This window comes from Doryrhamphus excisus, linkage group LG10 (genome assembly GCF_037039965.1).
Source record: "Doryrhamphus excisus strain RoL-2023G ecotype Guam linkage group LG10, RoL_Dexc_Guam_v1.1, whole genome shotgun sequence".
NCBI classification, from domain to species: Eukaryota; Metazoa; Chordata; class Actinopteri; order Syngnathiformes; family Syngnathidae; genus Doryrhamphus; species Doryrhamphus excisus.
In genome coordinates this window covers 732,612-754,355 of record NC_136366.1, presented here as the reverse complement: position 1 = coordinate 754,355, position 21,744 = coordinate 732,612, and the positions used below count along the sequence as shown (strand labels likewise).

At 40.0% G+C, this 21,744-nt stretch overlaps 1 protein-coding gene across 1 annotated transcript in view; it reads right to left on the bottom strand.

Moving 5' to 3' along the window:
* Positions 1 to 21,338, bottom strand: part of dntt (deoxynucleotidyltransferase, terminal) — a 78,050-nt gene extending 56,712 nt beyond the window's left edge. The window contains exons 1-6 of the mRNA XM_058064827.2: positions 21,142 to 21,338; positions 16,169 to 16,343; positions 12,443 to 12,553; positions 4,181 to 4,351; positions 539 to 610; positions 212 to 335 (exon numbers count right to left, since the gene is read on the bottom strand). Coding sequence (XP_057920810.2) covers positions 212 to 335; positions 539 to 610; positions 4,181 to 4,351; positions 12,443 to 12,553; positions 16,169 to 16,343; positions 21,142 to 21,338 — 850 coding nt within the window. The remainder of the gene's footprint in view (positions 1 to 211; positions 336 to 538; positions 611 to 4,180; positions 4,352 to 12,442; positions 12,554 to 16,168; positions 16,344 to 21,141) is intronic.
* Positions 21,339 to 21,744: the final 406 nt, after the last annotated feature.

Here is a 21,744-nt window from a genome sequence, read left to right as displayed (position 1 = left end):
ATATATATATATATATATATATATATATATATATATATATATGACAACCCCATAGACTGTAAAATGAGCCTCCCGGTGGTGAAAAGCACCATAAATGGAGAAGTTGAAGGATTCCGTATCTGGAAGTTTTTCTCGGCCGTGAACTCCAGGTGGATTTCTCCACCTCCAATCAGTGGAATGTAAAAGTGGAGATGATGAGATGTTGACGTACCACTTTGCTGCATCCGATTGAGTTGAATGCCGGGCTCTGCCAGAATGTCGCTGAACGAGCGGAGCCCCATGCGGTACCATCTCTCCGCCGTCTTCGGTCCTACCCCAAACACACTCGTGAACAGCTGTCAGGAAACGAGGAAAGGGCGTAATTAAAAAGCTGTGATGTGACAGCTCGTCTCAGAAGGGGTTAGCAGTCATCGTTTTGAAGAGCTGCATGGAAGTCCTTAAGAGGAGGCAAAAATGCAAATCATGTTCACGGCAATTCCAAAGCATCTACGTTGAGAAAGCAAAGACAGGGAAATAGATGTGATTTTCATCCGCTGACCTTCAGGGTTTGATACCGCTCACTCGACAGAATTTTCTGAACTTGAAATGAATGACCACTTTGAAGGATCTCCTGCAAAGCGGTGAGAGAGTTCCATGTTATTTCAGTCATCAAGTAATTGCGTACTTAAACGTTTGTCCTTTGTTCCCCATCATTCCATCATTTCATAACTTCATTGTCTCAGCAGAGCAGCAGTTGACTTTTACCAAGCAGTACGGTTCTGTACTGTTCAGTGGGAAATGTTATACACACTGTCAACATTATGTCGTTACTGCAGACTAATTCATCATATCTAATGATGATTTTATTGGAAGATGCTGCCATACAAATCATCAAAATTTATCTGTATTTTTTTACACTGAGTTTGTAAATACGCAATTTTCATGAATGTAAATTCTTGTGTTATGCTCTTTGTGCATCATGATTATTATGGAAAAGGTACCCCCAGCAACTGCAAACAGAAAACCAAAGACCAAAATAACGGCACAAAACAGGAAAATTCGGAAAACTAGTCCAAGCGCTCATGCGGCGTTTGCTGATTCGGCCTATTGTTTTAATGTTGCTGTTTGATGCTTTTGTATTGTATGTATTATACAGTAAACCTCGGATATATCGGACTCGGATATATCGGAAATTCGCTCACGACGGACAGATAAAAAAGAACCAATTTTTCTGTAATGCATTTCCAATAAAAATTCATTGCATATATCAGATTTTTTATAACGGATTTCGCCTATTTCGGACAAAATCTCCAGTCCCGTTCCAATTTCCCTCGCATATATCGGATGGCCGCATCGTGTCTTTCTCCTGGCTCCAGATTTAGGACAAAAATAAAAGTGAGTGACGTCAATAATACTAGCGATCTTAACCTCACTATTGGAAATAACGTAGGCCTGCCTAACGTAGGGCGTAACAGGGCCTAGCTTAATTAACAATTTGTTATGCTCAGAGTCCAATAAAGGTAAATTCTCATTACCTTACGTCTCTTTTCATTGCCCAGTCCAGGTACATTGGAAACATAGTCAAGGAAGTGCCTTTTTATAACGGATAAAATCCGATTTACGCATATACCAGATATAAATCCGATATCCGGGGGGGGGCAGACTATATATTTTACACGTAACAGTCCACCTGGTATTATTGTATCTGTAAAATTATCATGCAATCTGTTATTATTATTTATTATTTTATATTTATATTTAAATATTTTAAAAATAATAAAATATTATAATAATTACAATAAAATTAAAATAATAATCATTATATTATTACTATGTAAAATATGCAAATATAACAATAATATTATATATAATTAATATAATAATTAGCATTAATATAATAATTATAATAATCATAATAGTTTTAATAATAATTATAATAATCTAATAATAATTATTATTTTTATTATTATTATTATAATGTGCTTGTGTCCCTTTTTTCAGGAGCACTTTGTAAACAACAGACCATGTCAAAAAATGAAATTGATAAAACCATCAAAAGGTTGGCTCAGGCCATGATGCCAGGTTGGATGTTGAGTTTAAATGAAATACTTTGGAAAGATTGGGCGGGCCGTATTCAAACACTTGGCGGGCCGGATGTGGCCCCCGGGCCGTAGTTTGCCCACCCCTGAGCTAAACCATCCAGCTAAACCAAAACCACGGCAACGCTGATAACGGCTCAGTCGTGCAGCACTCATATAGCTTTTTAAGCCTCGAGCTAAGAATGCTACACACACACACACACACACACACACACACACACACACACTGCATATGCACACCATACACCTCCTGTCTACGCATCCCAACCTCTGCCTCAATGGCCAGGACCTTCATGTCAGCTTTTTCTTGTTCCTTGCACTTGTGATGTTCATTCGCTCCTGTCTGTCACTCAAAATGTTCACAAGCCTTTTGCTTTGACCTAGTATCTCCTCTGCTTCACTTTTTTGCATCTTGTCTTCTCCTGATCCAAGTTTCTAACAAGGCAGAGAAAAGCAAGAAAAAAGCGTGACTAGCGGTGATTGTCTGACTGCTGTAAAAACAACACGAGCAAGAGGTCGTTCATTGGCAGGCTAATTTGGTCTTGGTGAGAAATGCATGTTATTTTCTTTTATGATTCCACCGTCGAGCTGACAGACTTGACAGATTTTCAAACATGCACCAAGAGAGTCTGTATTTTATCAGCTGAATGCTTCAGCTAACCTTGCATTCCCAGACAGGGCCTCTCTTCAATATTTCGCTGACAACCTGCCATTTTCTGCTCGAGTACGACGGCGGAGCGATGGCCAAGTAACCCAGTAAGACGCTTTTTTTTTCATCAACGATCAAAATGTGTGTGATGCTTGTATATTTGTATGAATGACTTGTTTCATGAATGTACCCTTTTTTATGTTTGACCGCCAATATCTCGTAGGAAATGTGCTTTGACAGATGAACGCCAACTTTGGTGTCAACCCCGGAATGTTTTGTGGTTCACGTGGTTCAGATTCAGATAGAAGAGGATAACTGTTAAATGTGTAATATTATTGTAGAATATTATTCCACCTTGTTACAGCCGCAAACGTAATAACTGCCCACAAACGTAATACAAATCTGCAGCTTTGAATGTAATAATCCCGCATATGTCATATATTTCCCACAAACGTAGTAAAATTTGCCCACTGCAAATGAAATATTGAATTTCCTGCAAATGTTATAACTATTACATTTGCAGGAAATTATTACATATGTGGGAAAGTGAATATCTGTAAATGTAATAATTTTTCCAAAAATGTAATATGAGACAAAATAATGATCTTTGTGGTTGTTGTTTGTTCTTTGTTCTTATAATGAGGGAGAAGATGTACATGTCATTTTGAGGATTTTAACAAGATAATTCTTTTTTTTTTTTTTGTGGAAAAAAATAATATTCAAAGACTATCATTTTAATACATTAAAAGAATATTCAATTAATAAATTATAATTTATTTTAAATTTAAAAAGATAACATAGTTGTGATAATTGCAATTGTTTTAATAAAATCATTATTGCTATTATTTTGATTATTTCTTCCCCATATACACACAAAATCACACATACAATAATATACTGTAACTAAAACGCACATGTGTGCCCACAAACAAAATGTAATAATTTCCTGCAAATGTAATAGTTATTACATTTGCGGGATTATTACATTCAAAATTGCAGATTTGTATTTTGTTTGTGGTTTATTACGTTTGTGGGTGTGGGGGGGGTGTGCAGCAATATCACCAATGTTAAGAATAATCATATCAAGAATCAAGAATAGTACTTACATAGTAAAAGAAGATCAACACAGACACCACCCTTTGTGTTTTTTCTTGAATTTGTGTTTCCAACTTCATGTATCTGCTTTTATTTTCATTGCAGATGCAAAATAACTCAAACTAAAGAGTCAACTAGAAAATGTACTTAAACTGAGGCAAAAGTCGCTAACCAAAAAAACCTATTAACCGGGGCGTACGCTAACCAAGACTCGACTGTATAACCAGGCAAACACATGAGCGCTTCAATTCAAGAGAAATATTCAAGTACGTAGTAATTGAATGGGTAAAAATACGTGCAAGTAGACTTTAAACAAAAGCGGTGGGATCTGTCTATATTGGCTGAATGAGCGCTTTACCTCCATGACGGCTTTGGTGGGCTCCCCCAGGCACGGCAGGCCTTGAGTGGCTGCCATGCACTTCACAGCCCACGACAGACTCTTCAGGACTGATGCAGCTCTTCTGAAAGTCAGGCATGAACTCTTCAGCTGACTCCATTCATAGTTCTCCGCCAGCACTTCAAAAGCATCCTGGGGGGGGGGCAAATGGGAGCCCTTTTGTTAAATGGCAGATAGAACATAATCCAGACTTGGGGTTTTTAAATGGATCTCTAACTAATAATCATAAGCTTTTATGCATTTTCTATTTTGAATTGTTCCCATCGGAAAATCTTTTTCCCACCAGTTTTTGCCACAACCAGCCTAGTACATAATTACTTCAAAGTATAAAGTAGCTGTTCATACAACAGAAATTATGGTATTTTGGGGGGGATTTAATAACTTTCACCTCTATTACCCAATAGCACTAAAGAAATGGAAAAACTGCCAGTTCATCCATGTGATGGATGTCATTATCAATATCAAAATCAGCAGCATAAATCCATGATTGGATCTGTCTATGACTTTAAAGACCACACTTCTTTTTCAACAAATGCAGTAAAGCCGCTTTTGGTTTGCTAAGCTGGCAGACGTTCTTGGTTGGTTGTTGACGGGGGACCTGATTGCTGCTGACATGCTGCTTTTTATTATGCCACACAACAGAGTACACAGAGTACAGAGTACAGAGTACACCATGCTCTCTAAGATCAATTTTCTTCTCAGTGATTCAGTTGATTCGATATTAATAAAAATAAAATAAAAACAAAACCAAAAAAAATACAATTAAAATTAAAATTAAAATTAAAATTAAAATTAAAATTAAAATTAAAATTAAAATTAAAATTAAAATTAAAATTAAAATTAAAATTAAAATTAAAATTAAAATTACAATTACAATTAAAATCCTTAAACTATATTATGAAAGCAGGAAGTGAACAAATGTAACAGTTACTGATTGTAAAAGTACCAGATGGCGGGGTAGGATTTAATAAGCTTTGCTTCTTCCTACTCCTTTTGGACATGTGGAACTGGGAACTGATTATGGGATGCACTCAATTGGAATCTGATGCATGTTCAAATGAAATAAAACCATTACCATTACCATTACCATTACCATTACCATTGCCATTACCATTGCCATTGCCATTACCATTGCCATTACCATTACCATTACCATTACCATTACCATTGCCATTGCCATTGCCATTGCCATTGCCATTACCATTACCATTACCATTACCATTGCCATTGCCATTGCCATTGCCATTGCCATTGCCATTTCCATTACCATTACCATTACCATTGCCATTGCCATTGCCATTGCCATTGCCATTGCCATTACCATTACCATTGCCATTGCCATTGCCATTGCCATTGCCATTACCATTACCATTACCATTACCATTACCATTACCATTGCCATTGCCATTACCATTACCATTACCATTACCATTACCATTACCATTACCATTACCATTACCATTACCATTACCTTTACCATAAAGAAGCTCAATTGTTTAGTGAGGAAATGTGGCGGGATGGGGGAACTAAAAGACACAGGACCAAACGACTCACTCCGAGTTAAAAGCCAGAGAATAAAAGTAGGTTTCAATTTCAATTATCCTTTCAATTTCATCGCATACGTTCTCGACTAAAGGAGTTTCTAGTAAGGTTCATACGTCCACCCTGATTGGACCACAAACCAGAGAAGACTCAGCCACACTTTTGCCTGAAGCCAAGCCCCCGTCTGAGGCCGCTGCACCCCCCGCTGTCTCGTGCAGACATGCAGCCTCGGGTCAATAAGCAGCGCACCATCTCACCCAGGAGACGCACTGACCCGCTTAGCGCACCACGTGGAGATGGAGCGAGCCTATGCACACACACACACACACACACACACACAGCAGGCAGCAAACAGGAGATGCAAGCTGGGCTTGTAATGGAGCGATGAGAGTCCATGTTTGTGTACGAGATCCGTTACAAGTCGCGACGCGTCTACATCGGAGTTATATGTCTTCTGATCTCACCGTCATTCTGGAAATTAACATCGTATCGGCTGAAAGGAGTTAGCAGTGAGCTAACGGAACAAACTGCGGTGCTTCCCTAATTAGAGATGTTATACTTGGCGGGGGGGGGCACAAAATTAGTGAGGACATTGATGCAGCATGACGAGTTACCTCCCACCAGCACATATGGGCATGCCTGCGAGTCACGTTCTCACAGCAACCCGCCTCACTGGGTGAGCACAAAGAAATCACGAAAGCGGGTCAGAAACCCCGTTGAGGAGAGGTTCAACGCAATTAGCTGCTCCAGTCATTTTCATTGATCTTTATCACATCTGCTAATCACTTACTTACCAAAAAATATGCTTCAGCTTTCTAAGATTTATTTCTAGCAGGAAATACAATACAAAAATATTATTTTTATCAAACGTTTATTTTTATCAACCTTTGTCAGTCGACTGCTGAAATATTGGGAAAGATAAATGCACTTTCATATCAGTCTCCCCCCCTCCCCCCCACACCCCCTCAGTCTCCAGAGCCTGGCCGGAGGTGGCAACGCACACCACGCCGGCACGCCGCTCCCCGCAAGCAACATGAACCTCCGCAAAAATATTTCAGCTGCAGCGTCGCAGATCGTTAAGGCTGACTTTTGTAACACATCAATCAGCTCCAGACACAAAAATTCCCCCTCTCCTTTCGCTTTCGCTTTCGCTTTCGCTTTCGCTCGCAGTGAGCCATCAAGCCATACCAAGCCTGAGGCATACTGCAGAAATGGAAAAAAAATACAAATAAAAACAAAAATGGCAAAAATGAGAACAATCAGAAACACAAAAAAGAAACTATTTCTTACAGGAAAAAGTTTTTACGCTCCAAATTCAATGTCAGGCTACGATTGGCTGGTGGCCAGTCCAGGGTGTACCCCGCCTTACCCCGCCTCCCATCCAAAGTCAGCTGGGATAGGCTCCAGCATACGCCCGCAACCCTCGCGAGGATAAGCGACATAGCAAAATTGGCAAAAATGGTTGTCATTGTAACTTTTACTCTAACTTGACTGATTATTTGAAACATATCTAAGTTACTTTTGAAAGCAGTAATCAGATTACTTTGTGTAGCAACAGGATTTTATTGTAGACTGGATCACAATAATCCCATTAAAAAAGCTACTGTTGTGTATTCAATCCAGACTATATTGGATAATACCGGTGTAAATGTGACTATAGGGGTGTTATTTCATGTCTAGAGGGCTCCAATCATGTTAAAAGTGTATTAAGAATGTCATAAATGGGTTTTATATGATGAAATTATGAAAAAATTCTATTTATAAATGACCGTAACTTGCAGAAATTCACTTGTAAGTAAGTAACCGTAAGGGCTTACTGTACTGTACTATTTAAAATGTGTATTCATTGTCATGTATAATACTTTTATAATACTTTGTAAAACTTTTGTTAGGCTGTGGCAATGGAGGTTTAATCTCCGTTTGGAGAATATTATTTGTCAGACAGTAGACGTAATGTGTGCCGTGGTTAAAAAGTACGGGTGTTAACGATCCATAATTCCATTGCTGCATCGTTTTGGGTTTGTTTTTTAGCACTTTTATTGATATCGACATTAAACTCGTGTAACAGTTCGATTTGGCGCAGGTTGATTATTTATGCCTATCAATCACGTCATGTAAAAGCGACTGTTACAAGTGACCAAGTGTGGTTGGTTGGAGCCAACACGTCCCCTCTAATGAGCATACGTTCGTGAAAACTGTAAAACGTGACTCGAGACGCCCTACGCTTCGGACGCTACGCTCAAGTCAGTCTGATGTCATCAGCAGGATTCCTACTGGAGATACTTTATCTTACGTAGTGTTGAAGGTTCATGGCTCAGTGCAAGGTGGCACACCCCGTCCGGTGGTAATTCCGTTTGTTAATCTGGTAGACTGAGCTGCTAAGATGGGCATGGTGGCGCACCACGGGGGGGGCGTCCACATGGATCGATACCAATGTAAAAAGATCAATACTTAAGCTTCAGTTGGTTTCCTGTCCGACTGCAGCCGTTTCTTGTGTATCGCTTGTGTATCGGCGATACTAGGCATGTATTTACTTGGTATCGGATCAATATCAAATACTTCAATTTTAAATTCTACATAAAGATGGAGGAAATCTATTGAATTACATTGAGGATTCAACTTAGCCTATGCTAATACGTACATGCATAAACCTCCGCATAAGTCACACACCACTTCCCTGACTTCTGTTGAAGTGTGTGTGTGTGTGTGTGTGTGTGTACATTTTGCCATTAGAGAAAAAAAGCCATTGGATGCAGCCTGTCAATCAACGCGAGACACAATGTCAATTTTTGTGTCTGTGTGCGTCTGACTTGTGTTGAAATGATAACAGAGAAGGCCCGGGGGTGCCGAGACGACAAGAGAGCAGCCTTCACTTTTGCCTGAGCCGTATAGATTTCCAAACCAAATCAAGAGCAAGACCAGGATTATGAAAGAAAAAAATGAAGAGCGGTTGGACATAACAATACATCAGAGAGAAGTGATGCAAGAAAGGAAAAGTACCAAGCGGAGAAAGTACGGCATCATGATGTGTAGCCTACTTTCTGTTTCGCACCATCTACTTCCTCTTCCTCCCTCAACAGATCCTGGCTGATGATCCACCCATGAGCTCAAGTCAAAGATCTAAATGTTTACTACGTACACAAAAGATCATTTCCTGCAAATGTATTAACTATTACATTTGCAGGAAATTATTACATATGTGGGAAAGTGAAAATCTGTAAATGTAATAACTTCCCACAAATGTAATATGAGACAAAATAATGATCTTTGTGGTTGTTGTTGTTATTTGTTCTTTCTTCTGTAGATGTCATTTTGAGGATTTTAACAAGATAATTCTTTTTTTTCTTTTTTTGTGGAATAAATATTATTCAAAGAGTATCATTTGAATACATTAAAGGAATATTTAATTATTAAATTATAATTTATTTTAAATTTAAAAAAGATAACATAATCATTGTCACGATGTGGGCGTCACCCTCTCGTGACAGCTTTCCTTCCTTGCCTCTGTTCATGCCCTTATTTTGGTACTTCCTTTCTTGTTCCCTTCTGCTTTCTCTGACTCATTTCAAACACCTGTCTCTAATTTCCACTCTCCTTATTTAGTTCAGGTGTGTGCTCTTTCGTTTGTGGCTTCATCGTCTTTGTGTTTGGTTTGCCCGTAGTTGCTGTCTACGTTGCTTAAACGCCATTAAACTACCTTTTATTTGCACTTTTGGTCCGGCTCTCTGCATCCTGGGGTCGTATCGCAACACCGCCAAGCGCAACCGTGACAATCATGATAATTGCAATTGTTTTAATAGAATGTTATTACTGTTATTATTATATTTCATTATTTCTTTTGATTGTTTATTCCCCATATACACACAAAATCACACACACAATAATATACTGTAACTAAAACGCACATGTACGCCCACAAACAAAATGTAATAATTTCCCGCAAATGTAATAGTTATTACATTTGCAAGAAATTCTGTATTACGTTTGCAGTGGGCAAATTTTATTACGTTTGTGGGAAATGTATTACATTTGCGGGATTATTACGTTTGTGGTTTATTACGTTGGTGGGCAGTTATTACGTTTGCGGGTGTAACAAGGCAACCCATCGAAAATTACGGGAGGTCATTATTTAATATAACAGTCTGACTGTCATCTTAGGGGAAAAAAAAAAACGCAAAAATCATCACACAGCAACTTAACACTCAAAATGTAGATAAGAAATATACAATACATATCCTAGCTGTGGGGCCTGCGGGCTAACCACTAGTCCACCCTACATATCTATAATGTATATCAATCAATATCTTTTCCAATGTTAAGACATGGATTGATGGATCTTTTTCAATGAATAATGCGAATGTCGATTTGAAGAAACAGCTTATGTCTCTTCACCCCGAGGCTGGTGGCTGAAGATGAGGTTAATGACTTCATCACGGAGCTGAGAAACTGGGTGGGATTGCTAATTGTGGAGTTCATGGAGAACGAGAACAGGAGATGAAAAGCTGGGCAGCACCCATTAATGCGAGGCATGAAAAGGATCTGTTCATGCGTGCATGTTGCATGGAGATATGTACACGTATGTGCATGACATTTTTAATGTCAATCATTATCCATAAATGTTATTCCGTATGAATAAATCGCTGACATGAAGACTACCTTGTCCTTTTTTTTTTCATTTCACTGCCTTATTTAAGGAATCTTTGGGCCTGGTTTTCACACCTCCAGCACTTTCCATGACAACTCAGGAACACATCCATCATTTTTTTGTGACGACTGTCATGTTTGTCACCCACCTCGGCCAAGAATATACGGCCTGCGGGGTATGCATGTACTATGTACTACGTAGTATACGCCAGTTCTGTGCCACGCATTGTGAGCACGTCAACTGGTGTGCTTGCAATGTGTCACAGCAGCACGAGTATCTCATTTGCAGTGGAGTGTATTTGTGGTGTGTGTCTGTGTGGTGTGTGGTAGTGACACACAGTCAGGGAAAAGCGATAACACGATTGGAACGCCTCAGTATTACCCCGACTGGAAATGAAAGTGGACCAACTCGTGGATTTGGATCTAATCTTGTCGGCTATATGAGCTTTTATTCCCTGGTTATTAGTTTATTAGTTTATTAGTTTATTGATGGGCTGGAGGTCAGGAGTTTCTGCGGTTCTACACCAAACTGGACTAAGTTCATTCTAGAACATCACAGAATGATGCAATCAAATTCAGGAATAGTCTTTGTGATAAAGACATCGATTAAGAAGTTTGTCCAAATAGTCAGTGATAACTGAAATTTGGTCTTTTGTACATCACTTTCTTCTCAAATAACCATTTTTTGGCTTTATTCATATAAAATAACTTTTTTTTTCAACTTTATTATCTTTTGCTGCTCTAACATATCAAAATGTTTCTTTAATATTTCAATTGTATTTCTGAAATTACGTTACATAGAGCGGTAAAGAATACTCACCCTGCACCCCCAAACCAGCATGTTCTAGTACTTTTTTTAACCTTTTGTTTCACTCTACTTCAAGCTTGTGTATATTACACTTAAGTATTTTACACTGGAATTTCGCCCATCATCCACAATCTCGATGTGAGACTTCCACTTGGGTGTGTTCTTGATAGCTGTCTCAGTTTTTTGCTAACAACGCAGATAATGGGGACTTACTTATATCAAAATCTTCAACAATGCTCCAAAAACAATGACACAAAAAAAAAAGCTTCTAGTACCGCAGTCTTTGTTTTTGAGAACAATTCTTCATTGGTTTTGATACAACGATACACAAAGCCTTTCCATCGACGGTAACGCCGTTCCACATTTACACTCCCAAATCCCAAATCGGTCCCGACTTTCTCTGCCCCCGTCTGGACCGACGTTTTACTCCCTGGTGAGCTTCTTAAACCTGTAGCTCATCCTCCGTATACGCAGCTTCAAGAACATAAGGTTCTGGATCCTCGATTGTCCCAAAGTACTCACAAAGTGTGCCGGGATTTGGGATTTTTGGCTTTTGTTGTTGCAGTAGGATAAGTTGGTATGCGCTATGTGAAAACAATACGCCGTAAACGATATCGTTGGAGGGTTTGGTTTGTTTTTTAGAGGGCTTTATCGGCCAAATAGATGAAAATCCTCAGTGTATTTTTAGCTAAAAATGGCTAGGACGTGGCGTCTAGAAAAAACATGTTCGGGATTGGTGACTCCAATCGGGATTGTGGATGATGGGCAAATATTTTGCGTCCCCAAAGGTGTAAAACCATCAAGCGCTATGCTTGTCGATGTAAAACCGATTTGTGCAAATGAAATGACACTTCTGCACGGTGGACTGAGTGGTTAACGCTCGGGCCACACAGCTTGGAGACCTGGGATCGATTCCCCGCTTGGGCATCTCTGTGTGGAGTTTGCATGTTTTCTCCGGGTACTTTCCTCCCACATTCCAAAAACATGCTAGGTTAATTAGCCACTCCAAGTTGTCCATAGGTATGAATGTGAGTGTGAATGGTTGTTTGTCTATATGCGCCCTGGGATTGGCTGGCCACCAGTCCAGGGTGGACCCCGCCTCTCACCCGAAAACAGCTGGGATAGGCTCCAGCACACCCGAGACCGTCATGAGGAGAAGCGGTAGAAAACGTATGAATGGAAATGACACTTCAAAATAAAAGACTATGTAGCGTGGTGAGGTAACTTACTGTGAAAATCTTGTTTTTGTTGTCAGTGCTCGTACGTCTCTGGCAGGCATATTGAGAAACCGCTGCCACAGGGGCGAGTGTAGAACCCTGTGGAACCGCAGGCAAGGCGTCCTGTGTAGAAAAAGACAAATAAAGAAATAAATGCATCATTTTGTATTGTTGTCATCTTTGAAGTTGTTTAGCCCCCGCCTGGCTAGACGTCTCCTCGGCTGATATTCCCGACCATAAGAGGCAGGAGCTCAAGCTGAATTACATAAAAAAAAAAGCGTTATAACCGTGTGTCTCCGGGGCAACAGGCTAACGACACTCATCTCACAGTCTGGTGGCATCCAAATCCATTACGGCACTGAACCCGTGGCATTACAAATCTGCTCGCTATCATCCAATTCACCTTCTGTAAATTGCCTTTTTCATTCTACGTAGGAACGCTTTCACATTTGCAAAGTATATGTCAAGGGTAGAATCAAATATTTGACCATAATTAGACGTCACACGGGGAACATTGTGTCCATTCAATTAGTCGTGCTTTTAGTGGGAGAACTTTTCAGATGATCTGAGGACTATTGCTATTGTCATATATGTTGCATAACAATTATACATTTATCAAAAAGACCATTAAAAGAGTTATTCCATTGTTACGCAGGTTAGCATGTTAGCCGACTCCAAATTGGCCATAGGTATGAATGTGAGTGTGAATGGTTGTTTGTCTATATGTGCCCTGGGATTGGCTGGCCACCCCGCCTCTTGCCCTAAGACAGCTGGGATAGGCTCCAGCACCCCCTGCTATCCATATAGAAAATGGATGGATGGACTTTTCAGTTGACTTGGAGTCGTTCATACAAGCAAATATATATAATCCCGTTCTGTCATTTAGACTTCTGTTTATTGAATACAGCAAAAAATGGCTGGTTAATCATAGTTAATTAATTTAAGAAGTGGGATTAATCTGATTTTTGACATTTTTGAATAATTTGACAGCCCCAGTTATGTTACATGATTATGTCTTATGCATCCTAATATGTGTCTTATACAGCTGGGCAGGCTGCCTACATCCTACATCCTACATCCTACATCCTACATCCTACATCCTACATCCTACATCCTACATCCTACATCCTACATCCTACATCTTACATCTTACATCCTACATCCTACATCCTACATCCTACATCCTACATCCTAAATCCTAAATCCTACATCCTACATCCTTCATCCTGCATCCTACATCCTACATCCTACATCCTACATCCTACATCCTACATCCTACATCCTTCATCCTACATCCTAAATCCTAAATCCTACATCCTTCATCCTTCATCCTGCATCCTACATCCTACATCCTACATCCTACATCCTACATCCTACATCCTACATCCTACATCCTTCATCCTACATCCTTCATCCTTCATCCTTCATCCTTCATCCTTCATCCTTCATCCTTCATCCTGCATCCTACATCCTACATCCTACATCCTACATCCTACATCTTTCATCCTGCATCCTGCATCCTGCACCCTGCATCCTACATCTTACATCCTACATCCTACATCCTACATCCTACATCCTACATCCTACATCCTACATCCCACATTCCACATTCCACATCCCACATCCTTCATCCTACATCCCACATCCTTCATCCTACCTCCTACATCTTACATCCTACACCCTTCATCCTACATCCTACATCTTACATCCTACCTCCTACATCCTTCATCCTACATCTTACATCCTACACCCTTCATCCTACATCCTACATCTTACATCCTACATCCTACAGCTTACATCCTTCATCCTACATCCTTCATCCTACATCTTACATCCTACACCCTTCATCCTACATCCTACATCCTACATCCTACATCCTACATCTTACATCCTACATCCTACAGCTTACATCCTTCATCCTACATCCTACATCCTACATCCTTCATCTTACGTCCTACATCCTACATCCTACATCCTACATCTTACATCTTACATCCTACATCTTACATCTTACATCCTACATCCTACATCCTTCATCCTTCATCCTACATCTTACATCCTACATCCTGCATCCTACATCCTTCATCCTACATCCTGCATCCTTCATCCTTCATCCTACATCCTACATCTTACATCCTACATCCTACATCCTACATCCTACATCCTTCATCCTACATCCTGCATCCTTCATCCTTCATCCTACATCCTACATCTTACATCCTACATCCTGCATCCTTCATCCTTCATCCTACATCCTACATCTTACATCCTACATCCTACATCCTTCATCCTTCATCCTTCATCCTACATCCTACATCCTACATCCTACATCCTTCATCCTACATCCTTCATCCTACATCCTTCATCCTACATCCTTCATCCTTCATCCTACATCCTGCATCCTACATCCTTCATCCTACATCCTTCATCCTACATCCTTCATCCTACATCCTTCATCCTACATCCTTCATCCTACATCCTTCATCCTACATCCATAATATACACAAAGAGAGATGCTGACACCCCATAAAGCAGAAGGGTTCCAGTTATTATGAAATATTGCATATGAGTTATATTAACGTGTTCAAACGTAGACAAGCGTGCTTCGTTTCCACACGTCAAAAGGATCCATAGGCCAACATCCCTCCGAGAAAGAGTCTATTTGTGGAATATTATATGGCTACATGATAGCTGCTGGAATGGTTTTATCACTCATAAATAATCTATTTAAAGCGCCGCACACACGGAGTTGCCTCGCTCAGTTTGCAGGGGACACGCGTCACCAAACAAAAAGAGGCTCACCGAGGGAGACGCATCAATAAAAGTCAGCATGGCGTCATTAACGCTGTCATTTCATGACGGGCTTGCTGCAGGAAAGCCACTCATGAGTCTCACAGAAGACGTAGGAACATTCCGTCGTAGGGAAGCAGAATTGGGAAAGTTTACACTGGCTTTGGGGGAAATAAAAATGAAAACAAACATTGTCTTTGACTCTTTTTTTTTTTTTTTTTTTTGCTTCGATATGCTTTTTGGGCTTCCCAAAAGCCCGGCAGTGCCATCTTTTGGGGGCATATGTGCATGAACGTGTTGTGATGTATTTATATACGTAATAAAATAGATGAATTCCTTGTTGCATGTGCGCGTCCAGTTTTGTAGCTTCACTGTTTTTCAAAAATTTAATTAAAAAAATGCATATTTAAGCAAATTGTACAAATGTTTTGCCAAACTTATTCTTTTTTCCAGCATAAAAATGGCTGAATGAACTAAAATACAGATGTAAGGCATTCAGATGATGCATTCAAAGACGTGAGGATAGCTTGTATCCACCCTGGTATCCACTAGGTGTCAGTAAAGTTACTTTATTGTTGAGTGAAATACACAAGCACCAGACTTGCTTTTATCTACAGGCTTTTATTGCAGGTTTGAGCCATCCCTTAACACATATTTATGAAAAACTATGATACAGTGAAGCCACAAACGTACCGTACATAGAAGGAACTTTAGAAGTCCTACCTGTCAGCCCTTTCCTTTTCCCCAAGAAACTTCCCCCTTTTTTCCCCGTCTCCCTCAAATATAAAACATTCCCAGAAAAAAACCTAAACCTCTGTGGTACCGCCAGTGATTGCAAACGTTGACAGGTATGTCTTGATCCTGTTTCCGCTAACCGTTGGCTACGGAGCGCCGGGTGGTATTCCCAAACCTTGGCCTATGTGATTCCGTGTGGATCCTAAATCAAACCTGGATGAGATGTCTGCTCTCCACCGCTGCAGGCCTCCCGGCTCTCATGCTGTCGGTGAACCAGCTGATATGCAATACTTGCATGTTGGAGAGATTGTTCAGGCCACGCCCCTTCAGCCACGCCCACAAGGATGCTGCCCCGCTGTCCTCGGACACCACGTGAGTGATGTCGTCACTGTGAATGAAGAGGAATCACATCAACGTTGTGTTCTGGCAGCTAAACTAAAGGAATGACAACACACTCTGAGCTAAAATTAATTCATATTTTCAAATATTAGCGATAATAGATAACACGTGCAGTGGATTCTTGCACATTATTATGCATAAATTAGCTTCTAAACGTTGACACAGTAGGTGACTCCAATTCCATCTGTTCATGAATCATCATATACCCATCATATATTCGTTTTATTACGTTTATATATTTATTAAGTGTGTTTAATAAAAGGGAATATTGAAGACAAATATGAATCTAATAGAATAATTCTACAGCTGTCAGGTTTGGTCTGAGTGATGTGGATTGATCCCGGGATGCAGACAAGCATAAAAAAAAACAGGAACTGAGGGTGATGGTGCAAAAAAAGAGTTGAGCGGAATAATCAGAATAATATCAGAATATCAGAATAATAAATATAAAGGGCAGAAGGATAAACGAGACAAAAAAATCAGGAATAGAACCAACCCCGGGTCACCACGGAGCGTGACAATACTTTCATTGCAAAGGTTGATCCAAAATCAAGCTAGCAGGAAGGTTTTTGCTTGCGTGACAGTTCTTGTTTTCACCTGGTCAGCCTTAGTTCCTGTTCTCACGCTCTTATTTTGTAGTGTTTCCTGTGTTCCGTCACTTTCTCTCCTTCACGCACCTGTTAGCAATTTGTTGATTGTATTTAGCTCAGCCGTCGCGTCTTCCTTTTGTCGCTTCGTTGTCATTGTTTGAGTCGGACTTGCTAGTGCGTCGTTCTGCTGCATAGCATAAATAAATCTATTTTTACCTGCTTTTGGGTCCTTATCTCTGCATCCTGGGGTCCAAGCGTAAAACTCACAAGCCGGAACGTGAGTGAGCAATTTGTCAAAATGATTATTTATTTGGCACACGGGTCTCGCCGCCAATCTATTCCCAAAGACTTTGGGCGCTAACCTTGAGAAGCTAATGCAGTGAAAAGTCTAAGGACTGGCTAATGACATACAGTTACAGTGTAATGCTAAGGCTTGATTTTTCACTCCAACGGAAAAGCTTTTTATAATTAGGATTGATGATCATTGGAGATAAATAACATTTTTGCCCCCTTTTTTTGGAGCACCACGACCCCCTACAAGCGAAATAAACGTGCAAATGAGCAAGAATGTGAGCTCAATGCCAGATTGTACTTTGGTGAATGAGTGGGACCGTGAGCCCTGACACAAGGACACGCTAAAGTCAAAGAGCTCGGGCACGGTGAGGTCTCTGAGGCTTAGACGCCGCCGTGTTCATTTCAGCCAATCGCCTCCAATTCCGTCAAAATAAAAAACAGGCACATCGGAGTGGAATGAATGTAACGCCATGATGAATGCAATTTCATTTAAAAGCTCTTCTCAAGAGTTTCACATCGAGAATGATCCGTAACTTCGTCATCGTCTTAATTCATTCAATCCCAGACGTTTTCAAAACTTTCACTTTAACAAAAATATTGTTTTGCTTTATCTAAAAAACACAACACTAATACAAACAATAAAAAATACATCCTCCCGTTTTCTATGCCGCTTACACTCACTAGGGCTACGGGTATGCTGGAACCTATCCCAGCTATCCCTTCTAAATGTGGCCTATTAACATTATTAGAGCCCTTTAGACATGAAATAACACCCCTATAGTGACATTTCCACTCGTATTATCCAATATCGTAATCAGCCACCCATCCATTTTCTATGCCGCTTATACTCAGTAGGGTCATGGGTATGCTGAAGCCTATCCCAGCTATCCCTTCTAAATGTGGTAGTATTAACATTATTAGAGCTCTTTAGACATGAAATAACACCCCTATAGTGACATTTCCACTCATATTATCCAATATCGTAATCAGCCACACATCCATTTTCTATGCCGCTTATACTCAGTAGGGTCATGGGTATGCTGAAGCCTATCCCAGCTATCCCTTCTAAATGTGGTAGTATTAACATTATTAGAGCTCTTTAGACATGAAATAACACCCCTATAGTGACATTTCCACTCGTATTATCCAATATCGTAATCAGCCACACATCCATTTCCTCACTAGGGTCACGGGTATGCTGGAGCCTACCCCAGCTATCCCTTCTAAATGTGGCCTATTAACATTATTAGAGCCCTTTAGACATGAAATAACACCCCTATAGTGATATTTCCACTCGTATTATCCAATATCGTAATCAGCCACCCATCCATTTTCTATGCCGCTTATACTCACTAGGGTCATGGGTATGCTGGAACCTATCCCAACTATCCCTTCTAAATGTGGCCTATTAACATTATTAGAGCCCTTTAGACATGAAATAACACCCCTATAGTGACATTTCCACTCGTATTATCCAATATCGTAATCAGCCACCCATCCATTTCCTCACTAGGGTCACGGGTATGCTGGAGCCTATCCCAGCTATCCCTTCTAAATGTGGTCTATTAACATTATTAGAGCTCTTTAGACATGAAATAACACCCCTATAGCGACATTTCCACTCATATTATCCAATATCGTAATCAGCCATCTATCCATTTCCTCACCAGGGTCACGGGTATGCTGGAGCCTATGCCAGCTATCACTGCTAAATGTGGTCTATTAACATTATTAGAGCTCTTTAGACATGAAATAACACCCCTATAGTGACATTTCCACTCATATTATCCAATATCGTAATCAGCCATCTATTTATTTCCTCACCAGGGTCACGGGTATGCTGGAGCCTATGCCAGCTATCACTGCTAAATGTGGTCTATTAACATTATTAGAGCTCTTTAGACATGAAATAACACCCCTATAGTGACATTTCCACTCGTATTATCCAAAATAGTAATCAGCCACCCATCCATTTCCTCACCAGGGTCACGGTATGCTGGAACCTATCCCAGCTATCACTGCTAAATGTGGTCTATTAACATTATTAGAGCTCTTTAGACATGAAATAACACCCCTATAGTGACATTTCCACTCGTATTATCCAATATCCATCCATTTCCTCACTAGGGTCATTTTTTTAGCCTTGTTTAGTTTTCTTTATTTTTGTATTGTTTGTACTTTACCCTACTGTGGACACTTACTACTGTGTGCCCTGCGTGTCACCTGAATTCAACTGGGATAGGCTCCAGCATTCCCCTGGAAGTCAAGTGGGGACAAGCGACATAGAGAATGAATGAAAGCCGTAGGACGTGTTTTATTTATTTACTCTGTTATAACTCAATAGTTTATTCTTAGTTGTTTCCATGAGTCTATAGAATATCGTGTAGGATGGAATGATTCCTACTTGAAACATATTCCTGAACATCTTGGAACAAAGTCACCCACGGAGGGCTTCGCGCGGCACATCCAGCCATATGTTGGGTGCGGCGTTAAAACCCGGACGGTTTGCTGTTTGGGTCAAACTGCAGCTGATATCAGTTTTGTCAGCTTGCCGCATTAACGTCGGTTTGAGGCGGGCACGCTCTACTTCCTGCCGTTGGTTTCAAACTATTGTACCAAGCCGAGTGCAACTGAAGCGGCACTCAAGCTGCGTTTCTGGGAATGCTGCCATGAGGCCGCCAGGCACACAAACACACACAAACACACACAAACACACACAAACACACACAAACACTCACCAGGACCCTGGATAACAGCATACACGACACGGGGCCTGAATCAATAACTGCAGCATAACATGGAGACGCTTATCAAGACTAGCGTGGCTAAGACGTTCTGTAAGTCATTAAAGAGGTTCAAACACCCGAGTGGAACGTGCGCTTTGTCGTTTCACTTTGTCGTTTCATCGCTGACTCTGATGCTTTCTTTTAGATCACACAGAAGAATGTGCACAATTTAGCATGTAAGAGCACTTTCAACTAGCGACAAAGGAACAATGAAGGCCTGAGGCGTCCTCAGGTAGCTCACAAAAATATTTACAGTATATATATATATATATTTTTTTTTGTTTTGTTTTGTGCACCTCGGTGGAAACATTTCAACAAACTCATGAAATAAAAGCTTCTGTGTGCAGTTTCTTCTAAGGTTTCGGCTAAGTTGAGAGAACATTTCCAAAATGTCTCTGTTCCGTTTTCTATTTATGGGAGAAGAGTAGCCGTTAGAACCACCAACGTGATCGCTTCCTTCCACCCGACATTAACCATACGGTGACCAAACATCCTGTTTTCTCAGGACAGGACCTGTTTACATCCTTTTCCCGTTATGATTTTTTTAATGAAACTATCAGGGTTTTCATTGCGCCATTAAATGAAAATATAGCTAAAATTATTTCTTTTTTTTATATTTATCCAATAAAACTTGAAATGAATTTCTGACAGGACAATTTTTTAAATTTTTTTTTTTTTTTTTTTTAGACATTATATTATAATTTAATTCCAGAGATGTTCAATTTATTTTTGCACCCATTAATGTTATCAGTAAATATTATTTAATGCAGAATATTATTATATTATATTATATTATATTATATTATATTATATTATATTATATTATATTATATTATATTATATTATATTATATTATATTATATTATATTATATTATATTATATTATATTATATTATATTATATTATATTATATTATATTATATTATATTATATTATGCAATGCTGAGGAACCTGTGAGGTGATCAGAATTTGTACATAATAAATATTACGTCCAAGCAGTAGCCAGTCACATGACCCCATCTCCAGTACTTCAGGTAGCCTCTTGTGTCACAAAGGTGGAGGACCCAGGCCCCCGGAGAATGTACAGTAACAAATCCACATTTAAAGGGTATCAAACCTGAGGATGTCATCCACTATGAAGCCTTTTGACCTGGCCAGTTGTGTCAAAAAGCGTCTCCTGCTGGAGCCCATCTTCTTCTCCACCAGGAACAGTCTGACCTCCTTGAACTTCACCTCGTGCCTGGCGACAGTCACGCTGGCTGCTTTTGGTTTGGTTTTCTTCCTCAAACAAGGCACAACGGCAGCGTGGAACATCTTGTCAGGAATATCTTCTTGTGACTTCCATCCGAGATAAACAACGTGCATCTAAGTAACGTTGTTTTCCCTTGCGGTGCGACAGTTGCTGGTAGACAGGAAAAGCTTCCTGGCAGCAGATGTTAAAGTTTTGGTGCTAAGCACCTGCAGTGTTTGGTGGTGGGGTGTTATTGTTCAAACATTTGGCACGGCCTTGTTTTACTAAAAGATGTTCCATATCCAAGAAGAAGAACCATGCCTGATTCAGTGCTGCCCTAAAAATCCACTTAAAGTTTTACTTCCAGGTGGTGGACTTTGAAGAAGGGGGTGAAGCTTCTCACGTGGGAGTTGTCTGAATTGTGGTCACCTCGCACATCTGTCCTACCATGTCCACTCCCTCACTCACTCACAATATGCCCGGACCAAG